The sequence below is a fragment of the Lepidochelys kempii genome, chromosome 8, assembly GCF_965140265.1.
Source record: "Lepidochelys kempii isolate rLepKem1 chromosome 8, rLepKem1.hap2, whole genome shotgun sequence".
NCBI lineage: Eukaryota > Metazoa > Chordata > Testudines > Cheloniidae > Lepidochelys > Lepidochelys kempii.
The window spans coordinates 73458675-73479890 of record NC_133263.1 but is presented as its reverse complement, the minus strand read 5'-3'; the positions used below and the strand labels follow the sequence as shown (position 1 = coordinate 73479890).

General features: G+C 41.1%; 1 protein-coding gene across 3 annotated transcripts in view; it reads left to right on the top strand.

Moving 5' to 3' along the window:
• Positions 1-20907, top strand: part of SLC44A3 (solute carrier family 44 member 3) — a 73803-nt gene extending 52896 nt beyond the window's left edge. For all 3 annotated transcript variants that reach the window (XM_073356997.1, XM_073356999.1, XM_073356996.1), the window contains 4 exons: positions 1928-2011; positions 13360-13497; positions 14087-14323; positions 15912-20907. In XM_073356997.1, the coding sequence (XP_073213098.1) occupies positions 1928-2011; positions 13360-13497; positions 14087-14323; positions 15912-16052 (600 nt within the window). In that variant the 3' untranslated portion in view covers positions 16053-20907. The remainder of the gene's footprint in view (positions 1-1927; positions 2012-13359; positions 13498-14086; positions 14324-15911) is intronic.
• The last annotated feature ends 309 nt before the right edge of the window (positions 20908-21216 follow it).

The window sequence follows — 21216 nt, the reverse complement described above, 5'->3', positions numbered from 1 at the left end:
GGCAGTGCAGCTCCTAAACAGCTCCTAAAGAGCTCCTGACTGTTCCCCCAAATCCATGGAGGAGATCCCCCACCCAGTGATACCACTCTGTTCTGGCACACCAGAGTACAATTCACCATATTCCTGGACCCTGCAGACTCCCCTCCACAAAGTACAGGGGCCCACAAGGTGGCAGTGGTTGGGGAGTGGGCAGACTGGATGGGATGCAAATCATCCCTCCTGTGGTCTCACAGGACTTACCCAGACTGTATTACCTTTTCCACAGATGTCCCTGTTCCCTCTGGAGAAAGGGGATCCTTGGCTCCTTTGCAGTCATGCTGTCTGGGAGAGGGGAGGGTACTGCTAGAGGCCAGAGCGTCTGCACAGGTGTCCCTGGAGTTTCATGGGTTTGTAGAAGGACATCTGGGCCTTTCCTACCAGGCAGCCCCCTCCCTCCCTCCTGACAGAATTACCGGGAGGAATTGCAGCCTGCAGAGTCTCCTCCTCTGGGTTTTAATGTGGAAGGGGATGAGTATTGTCCACTGTGGGGAAATTAGCATGCTGCTTTTTTAATAAACGCAGATCTCCAGCACGACATCGCAAAGTATTTCCATTCAGTTGGGCTCAGGGTATTATTCTGTGGTGATATTTAAAAAAAATATTGAATGCTGGAAAATTTGCAAGGATATTAAACTCCAGATTAAAAAATTCTCACCTTCACTGCTTCCATACAACTCCACAGCTATGCATATGACCTGAAGATGTCACGCAGCCATTCTAAGAGCTTTACTTTTAAAAAAACAAAACCAAACCTTTCTGAGCCCTGAAGACAGAAGATAAAGGCTTTTGATCAAATATTACCAAATGGAATTTGCCTTTAAATACCATCTGGGGAAAATGGCCATGCCACAGTGGCCCTCAAGACGTAGGATTTCATAATTATATTTTAAAATACCCTGTAGGATTAACAACTTTGGTTTTTGAGGTAATGTTAGATGTTTTCCCTGTTTTGTTTTGTTTAATATAAAGCTAATATTCCTCAAAGTCTTTGTAAGAATTCAAACTGTTTCCTGAAAGGAGTGATCTCCTTGAGAATTTAAGCCTGCCGTTTTCACTTTTCCTAATAAAATTAAAGTACTCCATGGGTATGTCAACATAGCAACAGCCGGGAGTGTGCTTCCCAGCACAGATAGACAAGACATGCGCTTGCTCCACTTGAGATAGCGTACTAAAGATAGCATTGTGGCTGTGGTGGCTTTGGGTGGTGGCTCAGGCTAGCCATTTGAGTATGTACCCCGGGGTTTAGGCAGGTTTGTACTTTTGTGGGTAGCCTGAGCTGCTGCCACGCCCACGCTGCTATTTTTAGCACACTAACTTAAGCAGAGCTAGCGTGTCTATCCATGCTCCCAGCTGCTATGTAGACATTTCCTGTGTGCATTTCTTCATGCGCACATTTGTGTAAATCTCTCTATTCTTTATATTTCTGTCAGACAGGGTTCCAGTTATTTCAAAAAGTTGAAAAACGGCCCAAAAATAAATTACAAAGAATATAAATACTCTCTCTCTCTCTCTAATATATATATAGTTTATTTACAAATTATTATTTTTTTAGACTCTCTGTTGGTCATTGATCAGTACACTGACAGTTACTGATTTGCCTGCGTGCTTTGTGCTACATGCAGCTGTTAGCAAACCAAAGCTGCTTACGGCAGTTATTTTCCTTCCAGAGTAGAATCTTCCATCCAAAGGAAAAAAATGTTCAGCTCATCAATCATTAGTACTGTAGGATCTGAAATAAAAACAATTCCCATAAGCAGGAAGGAAATCTCTGCTGTTTACATGACTGCTTTGTGAGAAGAACTGCAGTGTCCTGTTAAGCAAGTTGGTGTAAAATGTCAGTTTTATATAAAATCTGTCTGCACTAACTAGTTACTTCATTTCCTTGCAGGAGAGCGCATGTGCAAGATGCATGTTCAAATGCTGTTTCTGCTGCTTTTGGTGTCTAGAAAGGTGCCTCAGATACTTTAACCAGGTACAATACATTATATCAAGTGCATATCTAAAGTAATCGACAAGTAAAGTTAGATTCAATATAGCGAAGCCTGTATATAAATGAATTGTACTCTGTGTCATAGAGTTCATTTCACACTGAGTCTTTGTCCACATTGTGTCTAGCTATATTAGTTTAAATGTTATAAACTATTGTCTATAGTATGGGAGAATCCTGTCCTACACAGGCACAATCTTGGTGTGTAAAATCAGGAAGATTAATGTAGACGTGCCAGATGAGTGATCAGACTGTTTTAGTTCAAATTAATTGATTGCTGATTAACTTGAGTTAGCTAACACATTTGTCCATGCGAGTCTGGATGCACCACAAACATTTAACCCCAGTCAACTGGCAATCAATTAACTTGAGTTTTAAAAACAAAGTTGTGTAGACAAACTGAAGATGGGTGTTGGCAACATTTCTCCAACTAGATTTGAGGGCTTTTGTGGGTTGTTTGTTTCACTAGCATATCCAGAGGTGCTTGTGGCAAAGCAACAGGGAGATTACAATCAGCTACAAGTAGCTGGGTGTAACGGATGGTGTAGCAGATCTGATAATTTAGAACAGTGGTTCTCAAACTTTTGTACGGGTGACCCTTTTCACATAGCAAGCCTCTGAGTGCAAACCCTCCCCCCCCTTATAAATAAAAAACACTTTTTTATATATTTAACACCATTATAAAGGTTGGATGCAAAATGGGGTTTGGGGTGGAAGCTGACAGCTCATGACTCGCCATGTAATAACCTTGCCACCCCCTGGGGGGTACTGACCCCAAGTTTAGAACCCCAGTTTAGAAAGATATTATTAGAAAAGCTACAGTGGGCTTTTCCCTTCTTCAAGGGTTAGAAAACCAGAGAGTTCTGACAGTCAGGTGACAGGCTATTGAGATGCAGGAGGCCCAAATAGAGGATTTAGAGGATGCAAGAAGCCTAATTGATGTCCAGCTTCCTGCTGGCTCATGGACACTGTGTGGCTTATTATTTATTATTGTGTTTGTAGGATAAACAGTACCTAGAGACCTTATGCATTCAGTTTAGGGAACTAATTGTGCCAGGCACTATACAAACATAGCAAAATACATGGTGCCTGCCCTGGAGAGTTTATAATACAATCTAGAGTGATAAATAACTGTCCACCCTGGGAGCTTCCACTAAAAGAAAAAACTCTCTCACTGGTCTTTTCTGATTTTCAGTATTATTATATCTGGAAGATAAACCAAAATGGGGCATCCACAAAATACAGTATTCCCTTTCTTAGAAAGACAACTTTTTTAACTGTTATTTTCCGAAGTGTTTTTATTGGAAATTATTGATCTTCTACATACTGCCAGTTTTAAAATACTTGACTTCTACTCTTTTCTTCCTGGTCCTTTCTTCCACATCTTCTAGTTTTACTCCAGTTCCCTCTAAAGCTACAGTTCTGAAGATGCCATTGGGCAGTACAAGTTGAGCTTTGATAACTCTTAAATCAGATTCTGCTAGAGCTGCACTTTGCTGTTTTAAAGTGGCTGCATAAATGAAAATGAATGCTGAATGGCTTGGAAGAAATAGGGTATGTCTTAGTCCAGACCACACTAAATTCTTGTTCAAGAAAATCATTAGTTCTGTGGGGTGAACTTTCTCTGCTTACATTCTGGGTTAGATCTCATGGTCACTGACTTGGTTAAGAGCCTTGTAGTTAGTTTAGACTCCAAGCATGTTATTGTCACCCTTCACCTTGGCTTCCTGCCCTTCAAAGATGATAGCCAATATAAAAGCATTTCCTTTCTCCAGCTGCTGTTGTATGTTATTTATGTGTTTGTTACAAGAATACCTAATTATTGTAATACTGTTTGCTTGGGTCAAAGGCTTGTGCTTCAGTTCTCACTTTGTTAAAAGATTTCCTGTTATTTTCCTTGGCCATTGTAGTAAAAAATAGAATTTAAAAAAAATTAAAAACTGAAGGTTTTTTGTTTTGGTTTTGGTTTTTTTTAATTCAAGATCATATTACTGTGCCTGTTGTTAAACTGTTTGTTTGGGTATGTTTTTGGCAAAGATGACCATGGCTTCAGCTTTGAAAACCACAGCAACATAGCATATAGGAGAAGCTTAGAAAAGAAGATAACCACAAACCTTTTGTAAGGTAACCTATAGAAGTTATAGCTGTATGAAAAGTAAGAGTGAGCACAGGTTAGTGTATTATGCAGGATAAGCAATTTGTCTAATCCTTCCCCCCCTCCTCCAACAAAATAAGGTTTATGCACTTTGGGGGGGGGGGTGATTAGGTAAGTAAATATGAACCAGGCTTCAAGTTCACAAAATTGTGACCAAGATTTTAAAAAATATAAGCCCAATTTTAGGCACCTAAATAAGTGGCTTGATTTTCAAGAGTGCTGAACATTCAGCTACTCTCATTGAAATCAGTGGAAGTTGCTGAGTGCCACCTATCTAGTTCCTTAATTTGGACTTAGGTGTGAACCTAACTTTAGGCACTCATTTTTAAAAATTTGGTCTGTCTGTATATTTCTGATATTTTTAAAGCTTTTAGTACTTTTCAGATTTTTTTTAGAGGAGTTTTAGTTACTCAAATGTAGAACATTTGTCATTGAAGTTGACCCTAGAGTTACTGTGTGTACTGACATTTTCCATTCTGTGTTTGTCCTTTGTCCCAGTCTTGCTTATCAGCGATAATATTCCCTTACCAAATGCATCGTTACCTGGGAATTCTAAAAAGAAATCCATTGGGAACTCTGATAGGTGGGAAGAAATCACATTTTTTAAAAATGATTACAAATCTCTCCCCATCATTCCAACACTGATATTTTCTTCTCCTTCCTGTCTCTGAGGAGGAATTAAATAATCTGAATGACACAAATTCTGATCTCGCAAGCTAAGCAGGGTTGAAAGGGTCAGTACTTGGATGGGAAACTTGCAGAGGAATAGCAAGTGCCCCAGGAAGTAATGTTGGTAATTCAGATGATAGCACTCTTACCTGTGAGATAGTATCAACCCAGTGGCACGTTATGTTGTCAGAGGGCACTGTGCAGTTGGATATGCCATCATTCAGATGAGATTTTAAACTTGGGCCCTGATTGTCATGTGCATCTCCTACAGGTGGAGAATTAGCCCATTGCCAGCCATGGGGTATTTTACTATGTTATTTTAACTGTCCAGTGCTCTGTGGATTTGGTGATCCCCCACTTAAGCATCTGTTACAACATAATGTTGTTCAAGTGTGGATCCATTTAGGCTTCTTATTCAGCTTTTCTTTCCTTTTATCTATATGGTACAGTCCAAAAGATATATTTGTTCACATGCAATATGTAAAAACCTGCATGTGGAATAGAAACAGTAGCTTGGATGTGCAGAACAACATGATATTAATATTAAATATACCAAAACATGAACAGGATGCTATATCTCTAAATAATGGAAAGAGATTATAACTGCCCTTTCACTCATCCACAGATTTAAAAAATGGCTCAGGCAATAAGAACCTCCTACTGATTACCTTCTCCCTAAACGTTCCATTAAGGCCTGTTCACTGAATAAATGTCCCGTCTGTGGATTTTCAGGATTATCTGCACTGCAGTATCTCCACTCTTCTGCCTTTAGTTCACTAACTCAAAGCATCAGGTCCTAGGCTAGAAAACAGCTGGTATATAGTAATGTCTATGTTCTTCTCCCCCCAGCTCAGTTCAAACACAGCCTCCTTGAAGTGAATCATAATCCCAAAGCACTCCTCTGAGTCTCATTCAGATCTCTCAGGACCTTGCTCAAGAGATACCCAAGGGGATATCTACACTGCAATAAAAAACCTAGTGACCTGTGCTAGCCGATGCGGGTTTGCGGGGCTTAACCTAAGGGCTGTTTAATTGCTATGTCGATGTTCAGGCTCGGTTTGGAGCCCAGGCTCTAATACCCTGCGAAGTGGGAGGATCCCAGAGCTCAGGCTGCAGCTTGAGCCCGAACGTCTGCACTGCAGTTAAACAGCCCCATGGGCCAGCAGTGGGTTTTTAATTGCAATGTAGACATACTCTCAAAGACATCCTGCCATTACCTGGTTTACTCCTTAGTCACTAATAGTTACAACATGTGCAGACTATAGAGTTCTGTTGCAGTGGCCTCTTATAATCATTAAAGATCCAATGACATTTTCTGCATGAGCAGGAGTATTAACCCAATGTCCTGTTTGGACTACAATTTGGGTAATTACATTCTGCCTGCCTAAATTCCCTCTGTACTTGCAACTGGGTTCTGTCCTGTGGCGTAACGTTACTGTGTTAAACAGTTCACCCATAAGCTGCTGTATTTCTTATTTTCATGTGTATAATACATTAGTAAAAACTCTCTGGGATCTATTTGGATGAAAGGTGCATTATGAATACAAAATCATTATCCTTCTGTTTGCCAACATTTGTTAGAATTACCATAGATTTTTTCATCATCTTGCATTCATGATTTCAGTAAGGCCCAGAGAAACCTATCCAAATCATGTCAAATAAAATCTGGTGGATTGAAATTTCTCTTCCATAAAAATAATCCCCCCCTCTTTTTTTTTTTTTTTGGTTTGGTAGTCATAATTTCTGTCTCCTCTCTTAAATAGTTGTGGCAGTGCCTTAACTTTGGGTATTTCAAAGACATATCTCTTTCCTTAGTCTTGTTTCAGTAAATTTATTTTACAGTACATCACCAGAAGTATAATTTTGCTTTTCTGTGTCCGGTTTGGGTTGATCTGCAGCCAACTGGCAAGCACCCATTCCAAAGTGCAGCACACAGATTTCTGAAGGAATAGCTGAGAAGTGTGTGGTTTCTTTATTCTGATCAGTACCATGATTTTGAGGTTGCAATGTCATATAGAACCTTGTGGTGGCCATTATTGATAATAGCCAGTGTTATGGCTCACCATTTCTTGGCACTGAAATTCAGCAAAATTATGAAATTATTTTAACTGCCTTAGTGTATAAATATAAAAGTAATAGTAACCCTGGTTAACAATCATGTTCATGTCTACTGGTGGGCTTTCTTCTGTAATTTAAACCTTTGGGTGGCAGTCTGGCAAGAGCTTTGTGGTCATGGGATTAAAATACCTTGTGCAAAAGTGATGTGGATGCAGACAAAATCCAGAAACACTAATGTAAATACACTTTCTTCTGCAGACTGCCAAACATTCTTACTGTCTTACCTCATCAAATACCTCTTCTCGTCCCCATCCTCCCAAAAATACTGTATTTAATGTCACTGGCAGATTTGCTACTAGATGGTAGGCTAGAGTTTTCAGGCTTCACAAAAAACAGAGTCAAATAAAAGAATGAATAGTTTCAGTTAAATCATTTAAAAAAAAAAAAAAAGCTTGTTTGCTTTCTCTAAGGGCCTTCATAAATGCCTCAACAGGAAATAAAAACTCCTTCAGTTTTATATATTCTATTGTATAGTTTACTATGTGGAGAGCAGAGAACAATTATACTGCACTGGCCTATGTTTCCATTGATGCAGGTTGAACTGAACTTTTGACCCCATAATAAGCTCTCAGTTAATAGCAAGTGTAGTTCATAGACCTGACTGTGATCTGTGAATGTCCATTAGCGTCTGCTAAATTGAACTTCCTTTTTAAAACAAGGAAGCAGGTGCCAAGGAATTCAGAAATGGTGCTTTTCAGAAGGGTAGCTCCTGAACTACGCTGGGGCTCAGTGCAGGTTTATTTGAGAACATTCAAATGAAAATCCATGTAGCACTAACTACAGAGAACATTGTTAGTAATTAATATAGAAATATATTATGGCTACGGGGTCGATAGAGGCAGGATCCTTATGGTTAGGTCCCAGGGTTGAGAGGAAAGCCAGATGCAGCAGTGAATTGCTGAAGGAGAGAGATGGGGCTGAGACAGAGAATGTGCTATCAGTACTGCTCTGTCTTTGATAGCCAGGGAGGGACTAGATTACATGCATGGGAAAGAACAAGAAGACATTGGAGGGGCATGAGTAGTCCTTTGAGCGGGGCAAGGATTCAGTGGTGGGAAGGGTTGAAGATCAAGGAGTTGAGAAAGGTGGGCCTGTGAGTCTGTGTGGGGCACATCAGGAAAGTTGTTGGAGGGCCGCAATATTGGTGGCCTGGTTGTTTTAATGCAGCCCTTTGGATAAGTAGCCCTTTTTAATTTCCTGAGACTTCAAGAGATGGCATTTTCCAAGGCTCCAAAGGAGTCCTGCATTTCCTCCTTGTTGTGGTTCTCAAAGGCCCTGTGTTGTTCTGTTTCCTCCCTCTATTCAAAGGTGGCATGACATGGCTTCCTCCACAGTCTGCTCTGATACTGCTCTGTACGCTAGCCAGAGTGACATCATAGTCTCTTATTTATCCAGCTTTCATTCTCTGAGCATGTCTCTATGGCACGCAGGATTCAAACTCAGATCCACCACATTTCAGGCCAGCCCTCTTGACTCTGTGGCTTTATTGCAGCAAGGAGAAAATCAGGCCAGGCTGGGCAGAAGAAGCTGAAGTGGGATATCTGAACAGCTTGGTTTTGGCTTCTTTTTTAAGATGACTCTGTTGTGATGGCAATTCTTTTTCACTGAGCTCATTTCGTTATAGCCAGTCCTTCAATGGAGGACTGCATTCAGCTGTTACGCAAAGTAGCAATTATTCTCAACAAACAGGGAATTTACAGCCTGGATCTCTGCCACAGTGCTTTTCTCTTGAAGCTAGCATGTCAGTTTTTCCAAGACCCTTGACATTCTGTGTTGTGAAGTATAGAAGGATGTTTTTCTAAATAGTTTTCTTGCATACTGTGGTATTAGAAAATATGTAAACATTCACATTCCTTCTTTATCTGTCCTGATACTGAGAAATATGTCTGGTTCCCAGGCTTCAAAGCAAAGAGGGCTGTGTTCTTCACAAAGGTGGTGGTGGTACATTAACTCTTTTTAGTGAAGGAGTGAGGTTGTGTCTTATCTACGACATCCCAGGCCCTTTGATTTATGGCGCAACTCTGATGTCATAACTGTTTGCCTGTAGCTTTCGGAAGGACTGCGCTAATGCAAAATCACTGGTATATTAAACAGAAGCTAAGGGAAAAGTTTAAAATCTATTGAAAAACATATTTATATTGCCTGTTTCCAAATGAGAGCAAGTTCTAAATTGACTGTGATTTACCTTCTCTTACTCAGCAAATATATCTGAAAGGAAATGAGTTGGTGAATACTCCCAATAACTAGAAAACAGTGGAACGTTTAAGATTTCGTAACATGTTGGAAATGCTCCTTGTGATTTAGGATTTGGGCCGCTCTTTCCAAATAGCTGTTAGGTTGGGCATAATGTAAATGTGAATGTCCAAAAAGGAAGAGAGCTCTTCTGGGGTGTAACTAATTTGACTGCTCAGTTTGGGGACACTGATTTAACTATTGTCTGTCTGTCTGGCTGTCTCTGTCTGTGTTGGTTGCTGGTGATTGTCGCAGATCCTAGCAAGTTCCCCTTTTCAGCCACTCACTAATACTGTTTTGAGGGAAATCCAAGCCTCTTTCGCTCTAGATTCCTGTGTGTTTTAAGCCCCTGGAGTATGAATGGAGTCCAGCCATTTCTTCATTTCTGGGTCCCTAGGCACATTTTCAGGGCTCAGACCTTCCATCTGGCACCTCCTTGTGATTTGGAACTTGCTGTCCAGCTGCCTAATCCCTCTGAGTGCAGTGGTGACCCCTCAGGCTACATTGTTGTTAAACACACCCTCTCCAAGAACTCCACCCCAAAGGGGTTAAGCTTCTGGTTTATAGTTTAACTCTCTAAGGTACATGCAGCGGTTGTGAAGCAGTTAACATGCACACAGAGTCTGCATGTCTAACACATTTATTCTCTTTTATACTTGATCACGTAAAACATTAGAGTGTAGCTCATATAAAATAATAAACACTAAATTCATGTCCCTGTCTTAGTTTCGTCATCACTCCAGGGCATTCTTTTGGGCTGGGGTCGGAGTCCCATGGGTTTTCAGAGGCCGTGGGGCCATCTGAGCTCAGAAAAGTGGTCAGGGCACTTTGTCCCATGAGGCTGCTACATGCTGGGTGACCTTACTCTCTCCTCCCCCTTGCTTCTTCCTCCTGTCTGGCTCTTATATTCCTGTGTGGCTTGCTTTTTAAACCCTGCTGACTTCCTTTGTTCTACCTTTCAGGTAACTTTCCACTGCTCCTTCCTTCCTTCGTTCTTCCACTCTTCAGGGGATTAAGCCAAAACTGGTTTTGTAAAGATGCAGCTCACTCATTGTACCCAGGTGTTTGTACCTGACTAGAAAAGGAGTATTTGTGGCTCCTTAGAGACTAACAAATTTATTTGAACATAAGCTTTCGTGAGCTACAGCTCACTTCATCGGATGCACTTCATCTGATGAAGTGAGCTGTGGCTCACGAAAGCTTATGCTCAAATAAATTTGTTAGTCTCTAAGGTGCCACAAGTCCTCCTTTTCTTTTTGCGGATACAGACTAACACGGCTGCTACTCTGATACCTGACTATGGTCACTGAGTCCAAAGCACCCACATTGTATCAGTTTGGTGTGTACCTGCCAGCAGTGGGGGCTCCACTTGCATGTAGACACTTGTGATACAGCAGTTTTTCCTAAATCAACTTCACAATACCAACCAGCACTCTTAAATTGTACAGGCATAATGACCCCAGTTCTTCACAGTGGCTAAGGCCACCATCCAACAAAACCCTCCAGTAATGTGCATAATGTCAAGCATGCAGGTAGTCCTGTTTATTTCAGTAGGCCTGTTCATATGATTCAAATTAGGCAGGTACATAAGTGGTTTAGTGGTTTAGGACCATAGAGACCTGAACTGTGAGATTGAGGTTTTATATGTGTAGGACCAATGTGTTATTTCATTGTTTGTATAATAAACTAGTAAAATGTGATTAAAGTGCATGGAATTGCTCTCTAAACCATACATTTTATTTTGTAACTATAAATTTGATCAAAGCATGGAGATAGCTTGGTTTGTGAGATTTAGCCTGCACTGTGAAAGCCAGGAACTCTCGAGTTCTAATCCTGCCTCAGTCACTGACTGCTTTTGTGACCTTGGACAACTCACTCAATCGCTTTGTGCCTCTTTTTACTCCTGTAATACTGCATCATTACTTACCTGTCTGCCTTGCTGGGTGTTGTGGTGATTCAGTTAATGTTTATACGGTTCTTTGAGATTTCAAAGTGTTGAGTAAATGGTGCTGCTGCTGCTTCTGTGTCTGCTGTGGAACCACAGATCGTCATGCAGGTGGTATTCACAACCCAACAGAGCTGAAACCTGCTTTTTTGTCTTTTGAAGGATGGAAATAGGGCTTGTACAATGAAAAGTGCATACTATTCTTTTAATATTCAAGAGAAGAGACTGTGCCAATTATATAAATAGGGTCCAATCCTGCTTTCGTTGAAGTTAATGGCAAAACTCACATCCACGTCAGTGGAGCAGGAGCAGGTAATAGCCTTTACGCTTATGATACTGAAGGCACATAGTGTCACAGTGTTAGGTAAATCCATCAAAGTTTGTAAAGTGCACTGAGATCTTCAGATGGAAGACATGCTATGCCCATAGTATTGCTAATTATTATTATTATTATTAATAGATACCTTAGCTAATATTTTTATCCCCTGCACAGACATTGTTACCGTACTGGCAAGGGAAAGGAGCAGCTTGAGTACAAATGAAACTGTCTAGTACAGGAGTCTGTTTTTCTAACCTACTTATTTAAATAATATGAACAAGCAGATATTCATGCAAACATTCCACAGAGTGGACTGTGTCCATTCTGCTGTCTTAAGTATGTATTGCCCAGTGCTGTAGAAATCAGTCTTGATATTAATTATTTTAAGCTCTGTGGAAGCACTTGGAACACATTTGGTGCTATATAATAATTTCCCAGTGAAAGAGCATCATTGCTTACATGTCCCCACTGTGTAGTTTCACTGATTTAGGAACTGAAATTATTTCCCTTGTCTCATCAGATAAAATGAATATTCTGCTACTACATTTATACTAAAAGTCTTAATTTGCTTTTATAAATTCCCTTTTTAAAATATTTTAAGGTACTGTCATATCAGTTTATGTTATAGCAGGACTTGGTGCCTAGATGTTAGTTATCAAGTTATGGTACATAACTGGGCATCGCAGGAATATGTAAAGGAGATAGAAGCTGTGCTGGGCATTTCTGCATTTTGATTTATAATAAGAAAAACTGGAAAGTTGGACCAGAAATAAATATTTTCTTCAGCAGACGCGGAGAATTTTTTTCACTCACAAGCAAAGCAGAAGGTATTCTAATCCCTAAATAAATGGTGGGGCCGTCAAATTCCTTTTGCACAAAAACTCTTGCATGCTGTTAGTCTTAGTGAGCATGCCAAATTTAACTAATGTTTTTAATATTGTATAATCTGTCTTTTTTTCTCAAAAACTAGTATAGAATAACTATGTTTTATATATCAAGAGTGACGTTTTTCCTGCTCCTTATTCAGATACTAATTCAACTCCTCATTGATGATTTCTATCCATTATGTTGATATAAGCTATTTTGAAAAATGCTAGAAGAATCCTATAGAAGTAGATTATAAGCCTATCCTCCAGTCTGCCTTTGCAAAACTCCACCCGAAGACAATTAATATTAATCTTGCAAAATTCTTGGTACCTACTTGAAAATCCTGAGTGCCCGCAATTTCCACTGAAATCAACATAAGTTTTCCCCTCATAGGACCAACTGATCTAGTCCCGACACTCCCTGCCACTCTTTCATTATTCTTTTGTCTTTCTGTGAAGCGGTATTTTTTATGGTTATGGGTCCATGAAAATTCAAAGGCTCAATAGTAAGTGAAAGGGTCACACATAAAACTTGTTTAATCATTGATTTTTTTAATATGAAAAGTGTAATAAGAAGGGTTACCTTTTGTTTCACTTATACAATTTACCAACTACAACACTCTAGCTAGCATATACATAGAAAAGGCTGCCAGCATGGCATATGTCCAGATACGAGTTTCATTGTAATTTACATGTCATATTAGTTATTCATTACCAAAGGACATGGGGGTGGCTCTTCATCGGTCCAAAAGAAATTGGAAAGAGGTAGTTTCAGAAATACAGATTTTACTTTTGTCCTTATTTACCCAGCGTAAAAGTTATGTGAAAAGTCAGTTTGAAGTTACAGGCATAGTTATACTTGCTTGAAGTTAAACTGCAAGAGTATGCAAAATAACTCTTGTATGTGCAAGCACAACATCAGTATTTCCAAAGATATTTTAAGGCTTTCTTTTTCCTATAGTAAATTCCAGATTAAAAGATTTCTACGATTTTTTCCAATCATTTTATCTTTTTATTCTCTCATTTCAGCATGTATACACCACAACGGCCATAAATGGGACAAATTTTTGTACCTCAGCAAAGGATGCTCTCTTTATTTTAGCAAAGAATTCTGCTAATATAGCATTCATTAATTGCTTTGGAGACTTCATCATTTTTCTAGGAAAGGTAAGAGACTGTGAATAAACTCCTAATTATAGACTAACTATAGGCTGAATTCTGTAATAATGAAGACAAAGATTAGGGACTGATTCTCTTTTCACGTACACCAATTAAATCAGGAGTAGTCATGTTGAAGTCATGGAGTTACACTGATGTAAAATGGGCTTAGTGAGAGGAGAATCAGGTTCTTGCATTTTCGTTGGAGGAACTTAGTTCACTGCTTATTATATTTACTTCATTATTATCATTAGTATTACAGAAGCATCCAGAGGCCTCATTGCACTAAATGCTGTACAAATGCATAGTAAGAGAGAGTTAGTGCCCCTTAGAACTTAAGACAAGGCATGACAAGTGGGTATAACAAACATACGGAAGGGACATGGATGGGAGGACAAGAATAACAATGATAGTAAATCTGTGTACCCACATGTGTCCTGTGTGAACAGGTAGATAGTTTCAAATTGATTGATCGATCTCAAGCCTTCTCTCCCCTTTATGAAAGAAATTGTCTTTAAAACATCAGCCAATAAAATATTTGCTGTAGCTTTGGTGCATATTGTAATATAGCTGCTTCCTTTTTTTCCCCTTTATACAGGTGTTTGTTGTATGTTTCACAGTTTTTGGAGGGTTAATGGCATTTAACTACCATCGTGAGTTCCATGTATGGGTAGTTCCTCTGTTGCTAGTTGCACTTTTTGCCTGCTTGGTAGCCCACAGCTTTTTGTCGGTATTCGAAGTGGTCATGGATGCCCTGTTTTTTTGTTTTGCTGTTGATATGGAAACAAATGATGGATCTCCAGAGAAGCCATATTTCATGGATCAAGAATTACTGGTAAACTCTTGACAGTAACGTAGACACTTTAGCAGGCAGATAAATTCAGTAATATGTTTTAATAGTGTATTGATCAAGTGGTGTTCTCGTGCCTAAGATTCACTCTTCCTCCAACTCTCCCCCCCTTAAAAACTAACCTACAATAAATGCCTTCTCCAGCTCCTTAGATGATTTGGACAAAAGGATACAAATTGTGTAATAAAGTTAACACCTCCCATTGGGTCTCCCAGTGCATCTGCTTCAGTCTTTTACACCCAGCCTCTCTGGATAAAGACCATCTTTGTTTGTGTTTTGCATAAGTTAAATACATTATTGGTGCTTAACAAATTAATAGGTGACCCAGTATGTAGAGTCCCCATCTACATCATGAAGACCTAAAACTAGAAATGTAGATGTAATGTATCTTAACTTGCATCCAGAAATGTTCCTTCTAGTTTTCAGCAGTTGTTCAGATAGCTATGGTGAGCCCTGAAGACACTACAATTTTGAACAAGCCTCATCCATGTCTGGCAAACTTAATCAGTCTCTTTCCACTGGGTTGTTTATCTGTACCATGGGAATTCCTGTGTCAGACTCCTGATGTTACATGGAGAATCATTAGAAGGATTAGGAAGACAGCTTTAGTTTAAACAAATGTTCAGTAGTTAGTGATGGTAAAAGGTGCTTTAGTTACAAAGGCATGTGGAATGTTTAAATGTACATATACCTTCTCTTTCATATGGAGAGGAAGGTTAAAGAGACAGATGTTCTTTCCGTTCATGCTGCTTTCTGGACAGGTCTGCATTTTTCCTCACATGCCATGTGACAAAGACAGTGTTACTGGTCCATGAAAAATAAATTTAGCAGCCAGAATAACCCATACAGTATGGATGCTCTCGATGGATTTCATCAGAAAAAATGCCATAATATCTGATTTGAAATGGTAGTTGTTACTTTCCTTGTAATATTCACAGAATTCAGGGTTTTTTGGGTTTTTTTAAACACCCAAACGTCCTATAAATGAATTTAACCTTTGGCCAAAAGAAGACAGTTTGGTTTTTTTGCCCCACTTCAGGACAGCACTTAACCACATGCTTACGTTCTGTCATGAATAGCGTGATACATTCCTGAGTGTGGAAACTTTGGAGTCTGGCCCTCCAAACTTTTCCTTCTTCAAATGAGAGACTTCTCCTTCTATCAACCAGAAACTATTTGCCAAATGCCAGAATGTGTATAACTTTAATTTTTGCCTCAAGAAGGCAGTTTATAGCCACTCCCTGCCTGCACTGCACTGCTGTCTACTTTCTTTCCTAATCCCTACTGCCAGACTCTCCAACTCTGGCCTTAACTCCCTGGCAAACTTGCCATGCCCTTGGGGCCAGAGGGAAATGAAGCTTTCCAGTAAGGGGGGTTGTAGAGAGAGTGCCCTGTCCTCAACAGCTGTAATCATCCCACTGACATAGCCAGTTTCCAATGTCATCCACTTGAACTAGTTAAAGGGTTTAACGCTCCATGTTAATTGTACTCCTTTTCAGTGATTCACCAGGTTGTTGATTTATATAACAGTTTAAATTTCTGGATGACCTCATCCTCTATTTCTGCTTTGTAGAGTTTTGTGAATCACAGCAATAAGCTAACAGAGTGGGGAAAAAACAGAAAGCAAAAGACCCCCCGAAACAATGAAGATGGTACAGAGCTACAGCCTATGGTGAAACAGGAACAAAGACGATGTGATGAGGACCTCAAATAACATGTCTCCCAGGTGTACTACAAGAATGGGGATAGACTGTAAATATTTATTTTCTACTTTGTGATTTCTCGCAGCAGCCAAATTGTTGAGCCCCAGGGCTTTCATCCCTTCATACTAATCACTGTTACTGACACTGGAAGCTCAGGGCCAGATTCTGGCCATGCATGGCCAGCAGTGAACTCTGCTGGTATAAAGCAGGCAGAACTGGCTTTTGTGCCAACCACCCTTCCCATCCCAAGCATAGAGAGGGATGAAGAGGCCCAGAGAGAGCATGTGGCAGGATTCCTCGCAGCCACATTGGTCCTCCATTGGCATAAAGGCTCAAAAGGCCTTAAGTGTAAATTACTGTAGTGCTAGGTTGTTCTAATTCACACTGGGACTAGTGTAGATTTCCCAATTCCCTGCACTGAGCAGTGCTCAGATGTGGTGGAGAATCTGGTTCATAGAATATCAGGATTGGAAGGGACCTCAGGAGGTCATCTGGTCCACCCCCTGCTCAAAGCAGGACCTAATCCCCAACTAAATCATCCAGCCAGGGCTTTGTCAAGCCTAACCTTAAAAACCTCAAAGGAAGGAGATGCCACCACCTCCCTAGGTAACCCATTCCAGTGCTTCACCACCCTCCTATTGAAAAAGTTTTTCCTAATATCCAACCTAAACTTCCCCCACTGCAACTTGAGACCATTACTCCTTGTTCTGTCATCTGCTACCACAGAGAACAGTCTAGATCCATCCTCTTTGGAACCCCCTTTCAGGTAGTTGAAAGCAGCTATCAAATCCCCCCTCATTCTTCTCTTCTGCAGACTAAATAATCCCAGTTCCCTCAGCCTCTCCTCATAAATCATGTGCTCCAGCCCCCTAATAATTTTTGTTGCCCTCCGCTGTACTCTTTCCAAATTTTTCACGTCCTTCTTGTAGCGTGGGGCCCAAAACTGGACACAGTACTCCAGATGAGGCCTCACCTATGCAGAATAGAGGGGAATGATCATGTCCCTCGATCTGCTGGCAATGCTCCTACTTATACAGCCCAAAATGCCGTTAGCCTTCTTGGCAACAGGGGCACACTGTTGACTCGTATCCCCTGATCCTGTATTATCTCTGTCATGTTATGTGGCTTTGGTCTATTCTAGCTTTATCCATTATTGTACTAAAGGTATTTAAGGTTTTACTTTGCCCTCAGTGTGAGGGTTCCTGTCATCTACCCCAAGACTCCCCGCAAGATATTGAACTTCATAGTGTGAATTCTGGGTAGCCTGATCCTGGGGGAAGAACCGTGTCACAGTCAGATCAATTGGCCCTTAAGCTAAACATTAACAACCTTAAAAAGGGTTAGGCAACAAACAAAAATCTCCAAAGGAAAAGAGAGCAGATGCATTTTCCTGTTTCTGTACAAGGCACTTTGGGATGCTTGTATGGGAGGGCCTACATTATCAACCTAGGCCGGCAAATGAAAGAAAGACCAGCTGATACCAGTCAGTGGGCTAGAGCTTCTCACTTCTGGCCATGGTTTAAGCTGACATTTTTGTTTGATTGTGCTTTACACTGTTTAAAAATTAGGAGGTAAAAGAAGGGAGATGCCCCCTCAAGATGCAGTTTCAGACTTAAAGACTAAGGGTCTGACTTCAAGCACAATTAACTCAAGTTATAATTTCAGTGTTACCCCTAGACTCCCATCCACACTCACAGATCTCTAGCTTGAGTTAGACCATGTCTACACTACATAGTTTTGTCAACATAAGGCAGCTTATGTCAACCTAACTAGAAGTGTACATACTGCAATGCTCCTCCCACCACTTTAACTTGCCTGCTACACTGATGTAATAAAACCACCTTGATGGGAGGAATAGAGCTTAGGGCAACATAGTTAGAGTGATGCAGTGTCAGAGTAAACACTGCATTGCATACGTCGCCCTAAGTGGCTTCCAGGAGGTATCCCACAATGCCAACCCTGACAGCTCTGGTCACCATTTTGAACTCCCCTGCTCTGCAGCCTAGTATACAAGTGAACGCCCCTCACCTGTTAAAGCCCAGGGAAGTTTTGAACTTGCTCTTCCTGTTTGCTCCTGGTGGAGATCTCACATAGCAACTTCCCACCTGAGCATGCTGGCTCCACACAGTACCCTGCCTTGAGTACCCGGTGGTGGATCTCCTGGATGGGGGAGAGGAGGCTGTGCAGATGCAGCTCTGCTCCAGCCTCAGAAACTTGCTCGGGGAGTGGAGGAGAAGGGCTCCGATAGGGACGTACAGCAGTTCAAAGAGCTGTGGCAGGCATAGAAAGGCAAATAGTCACCTCTGGTGCGGAGCTGCAGACATGCTGCTTCTACAAGGAGGGGGCTGGGGTCAGGGTGTTGGTGAATAGCTCCCTGCCTTGAGCTCCTCTTATAGCCTTGTAGTTATAAGGCCAGCACAATACTAAAGAGCAGTGCAGGATCCAAGCGTTCTGCCACAGATGGCTGGCTCACAGGTTACCAGGGCAGTTGAAAAGCAGCTGGAAACCTAGTAGGATGCCCACGGAATGATGGGATTGAGAAACCTGCACCATGTGACATTGAACCTGCCACCATGTGACATTGCAAACCCTCTCCAAAACACCCTGTGACCAGTTACATAGTGGGATAGCTACCCACAGTGCACTGCTTTCTGTGTCAATGCAAGAGTTGCTACTGTGGATATACTCCGCCGACACAAGGAGCTTAGTGTGGACGTGCAACTGCTGTTTAATTACAGCGACTTAACTTTGTAGTGTAGACATTAGCCTTAAATGGTGCTTTATGCTCGAGCCTGTTTAGGCAGGGAAGGGATGGGATAGTTTGAGACTCAAGTGATGCTGAAGCTCAAGCTCCTAATGTTGTGGGGATGTAACAGCTTGAGTTACAAGTCATTAGCAGCTAATCCAATCACTCTGTTAATCCAATTACTCTGTACTGCTAATCAAATCACTCTGTAACTCCATGGTTTTTTTGCAGTGTGGTTGCTCTTGCTTGAGGTAGGCTAGCTCAGATGCAGTTTTTGAGTGTACAAACTCGAGTTATGTTGCTGTGAAGACAAGCTCTCAGAGAAAAAGGTTGCCAGTTGACTTTAATGGAGCTATGACAATTTACATCAGCTGAGAATCTGACTCCGTGTGTTTAGAACTCAGCACAATTGTCACCCAAGCACAAAATATAATTCTCAATAAAGCCAGGGTTGGCTGATAAATGTTCTGCAGCAGCAGCACCCATTCCACGTCCTGCTAAATTGTGTCATGCACAGAAAGAAAGTCAGTATTGTTGCCCCTTTTTGACCCAAGTGACTAGTCAAAGTTTGGGGCCTGGTGAGTGTTCCAGGTGGGAGTACAAATTGGTGAAAGCCAAGTGTTTCTTTGATGCAGTTTTGGTTGTTTACAACGAATGTACCAAGTCCTGTCTTTCTAAACATGCAGGAAACAGCTTCTTTTGCTAACAGCACCAAGAGCAGTCTTTTCAGTCTGCACCTGACCCAAAAACCTCTCCCCACGTGTCATCCAGGGTGAGGCGCCCACTGTCATCTGCTTCTTCAGCCTGTCAGTGTCACTCACTCAGGCTGCGGCTACCCTAGAGCGCTTACAGCAGCACCGCTGTACCGCTGTAGCTCTGCGGTTGTAAGGTGTCTAGTGGAGCCACTCACAGCCAGCAGGAGAGAGTTCTCCCACCGACTTAATTAATCCACCCCCAATAAGGGAAGCTCTGCTGCCGACACAGCACTGTCCACGCCAGCCTTAGGGCGGTGTAACTTATGGTCCTCAGTGGGTGGCTTATTCACACCCCTGATCAACATAAGTGATAGTGTAGACATCGCCTGAGTCTATCCTCAGTTTCTGTGTGTTCTGTCTGCCTGTCACAATACCGAGGCAAACCTTCCAGTCACCCGTAGGAAGGTTTGGTCCAGCTCATAACCATATATTTGGGTGACTTTATTTGATTTATTTTCAGAGGTTGCAGACCCAGGGTAGGTCTGTGCTACAACTGCTGCAGAGGCACAACGGCAGGGCTGCAGCAATACTGCAGCAGCATCGTAGTGTAGACACTACAGCGATGGAAAGGGGTTTTCTGTCACTCTAGCAAATCCACCCTCTGAGAGACGGTGCCTAGGCTGATGGTACCTTTCACCTCTCTACATCTCCGTGGGGGGTAGGTCGACTTAACCTCCCACAGGGTGTGAAATTTTTTACAGCTCTGAGCAATGTAGCTAGGTTGATCTAAGTTTTAGGTGTAGACCAGGCCTCAGGCCCTTACACTTTTTCCATGGCATTATTGTACAGAGAAATAACCTAAGCTCTTCCGTTAGAATTCATGGTTTTAAGTTTATTGTTCTGATTATGAATGTCTGTGCTTGGTGTCTTCATTCTTTGTACTTTTGGTGAATTTAGTCAAAACCTATTGAAAAGCACAAAAGTGGAATACAAAATAGTTTCCCCACCAAAGAAAATCCTGGATACACAGATACAAGAGTGCACAATCCCCCTTTATTTTCTTGAAAGATCACATTTTACAAATATTTTGACAAAGTTATCTGGGCCAGTGCTACATATTTGATTCCCCCCCCCCCCCCCCCCCCCGTTGTAGACTTGAATTTGAGATTGACCTTGAAAGCATGCAGGCTAAGCAGTAATAGCAGAAATTCAGACAAAACAAAGTGAAGGTTACAGATACGTTGGGACAAAGTAATTTTTAGATGTGTAAACCCTGGTTTGTACCTCTTGCACTGAAGAAAAAATTAGAGATTTAATTGTTTAATTTTTTTATGTACAGTAATGGATTTTTCCAGCATATCTGATTTTATTAAAAAATGTAAAAGTATTTATGATGTTTTATAAAAGTTGAATTAATAAACAAATCTCCTGTAAGGTTTGTGGTGCTGCTTAAAAACCGTAAGTTGACAAAGTCTAAGAGCTATCCTTTTGGTATCGGCCCTTCTTGATAAGTCAGCTGATGTGACCCACCAGTAATTCTGTATGCACCTATATGGAAAATATTGGCCAGTAGTCCCTGGGTCAGTTGATGCACTGAATTGTAAAGAAGGTTCTTTTAGATCATTCCCATTTGGACCATTTAATATCCCTTAATAACCCAACCCAACCCCCCCCTCCCCCCGTTGTAGACCCAATTAAGGAGCAACATTGAAGCTATTGGAAGGAAATTATCTC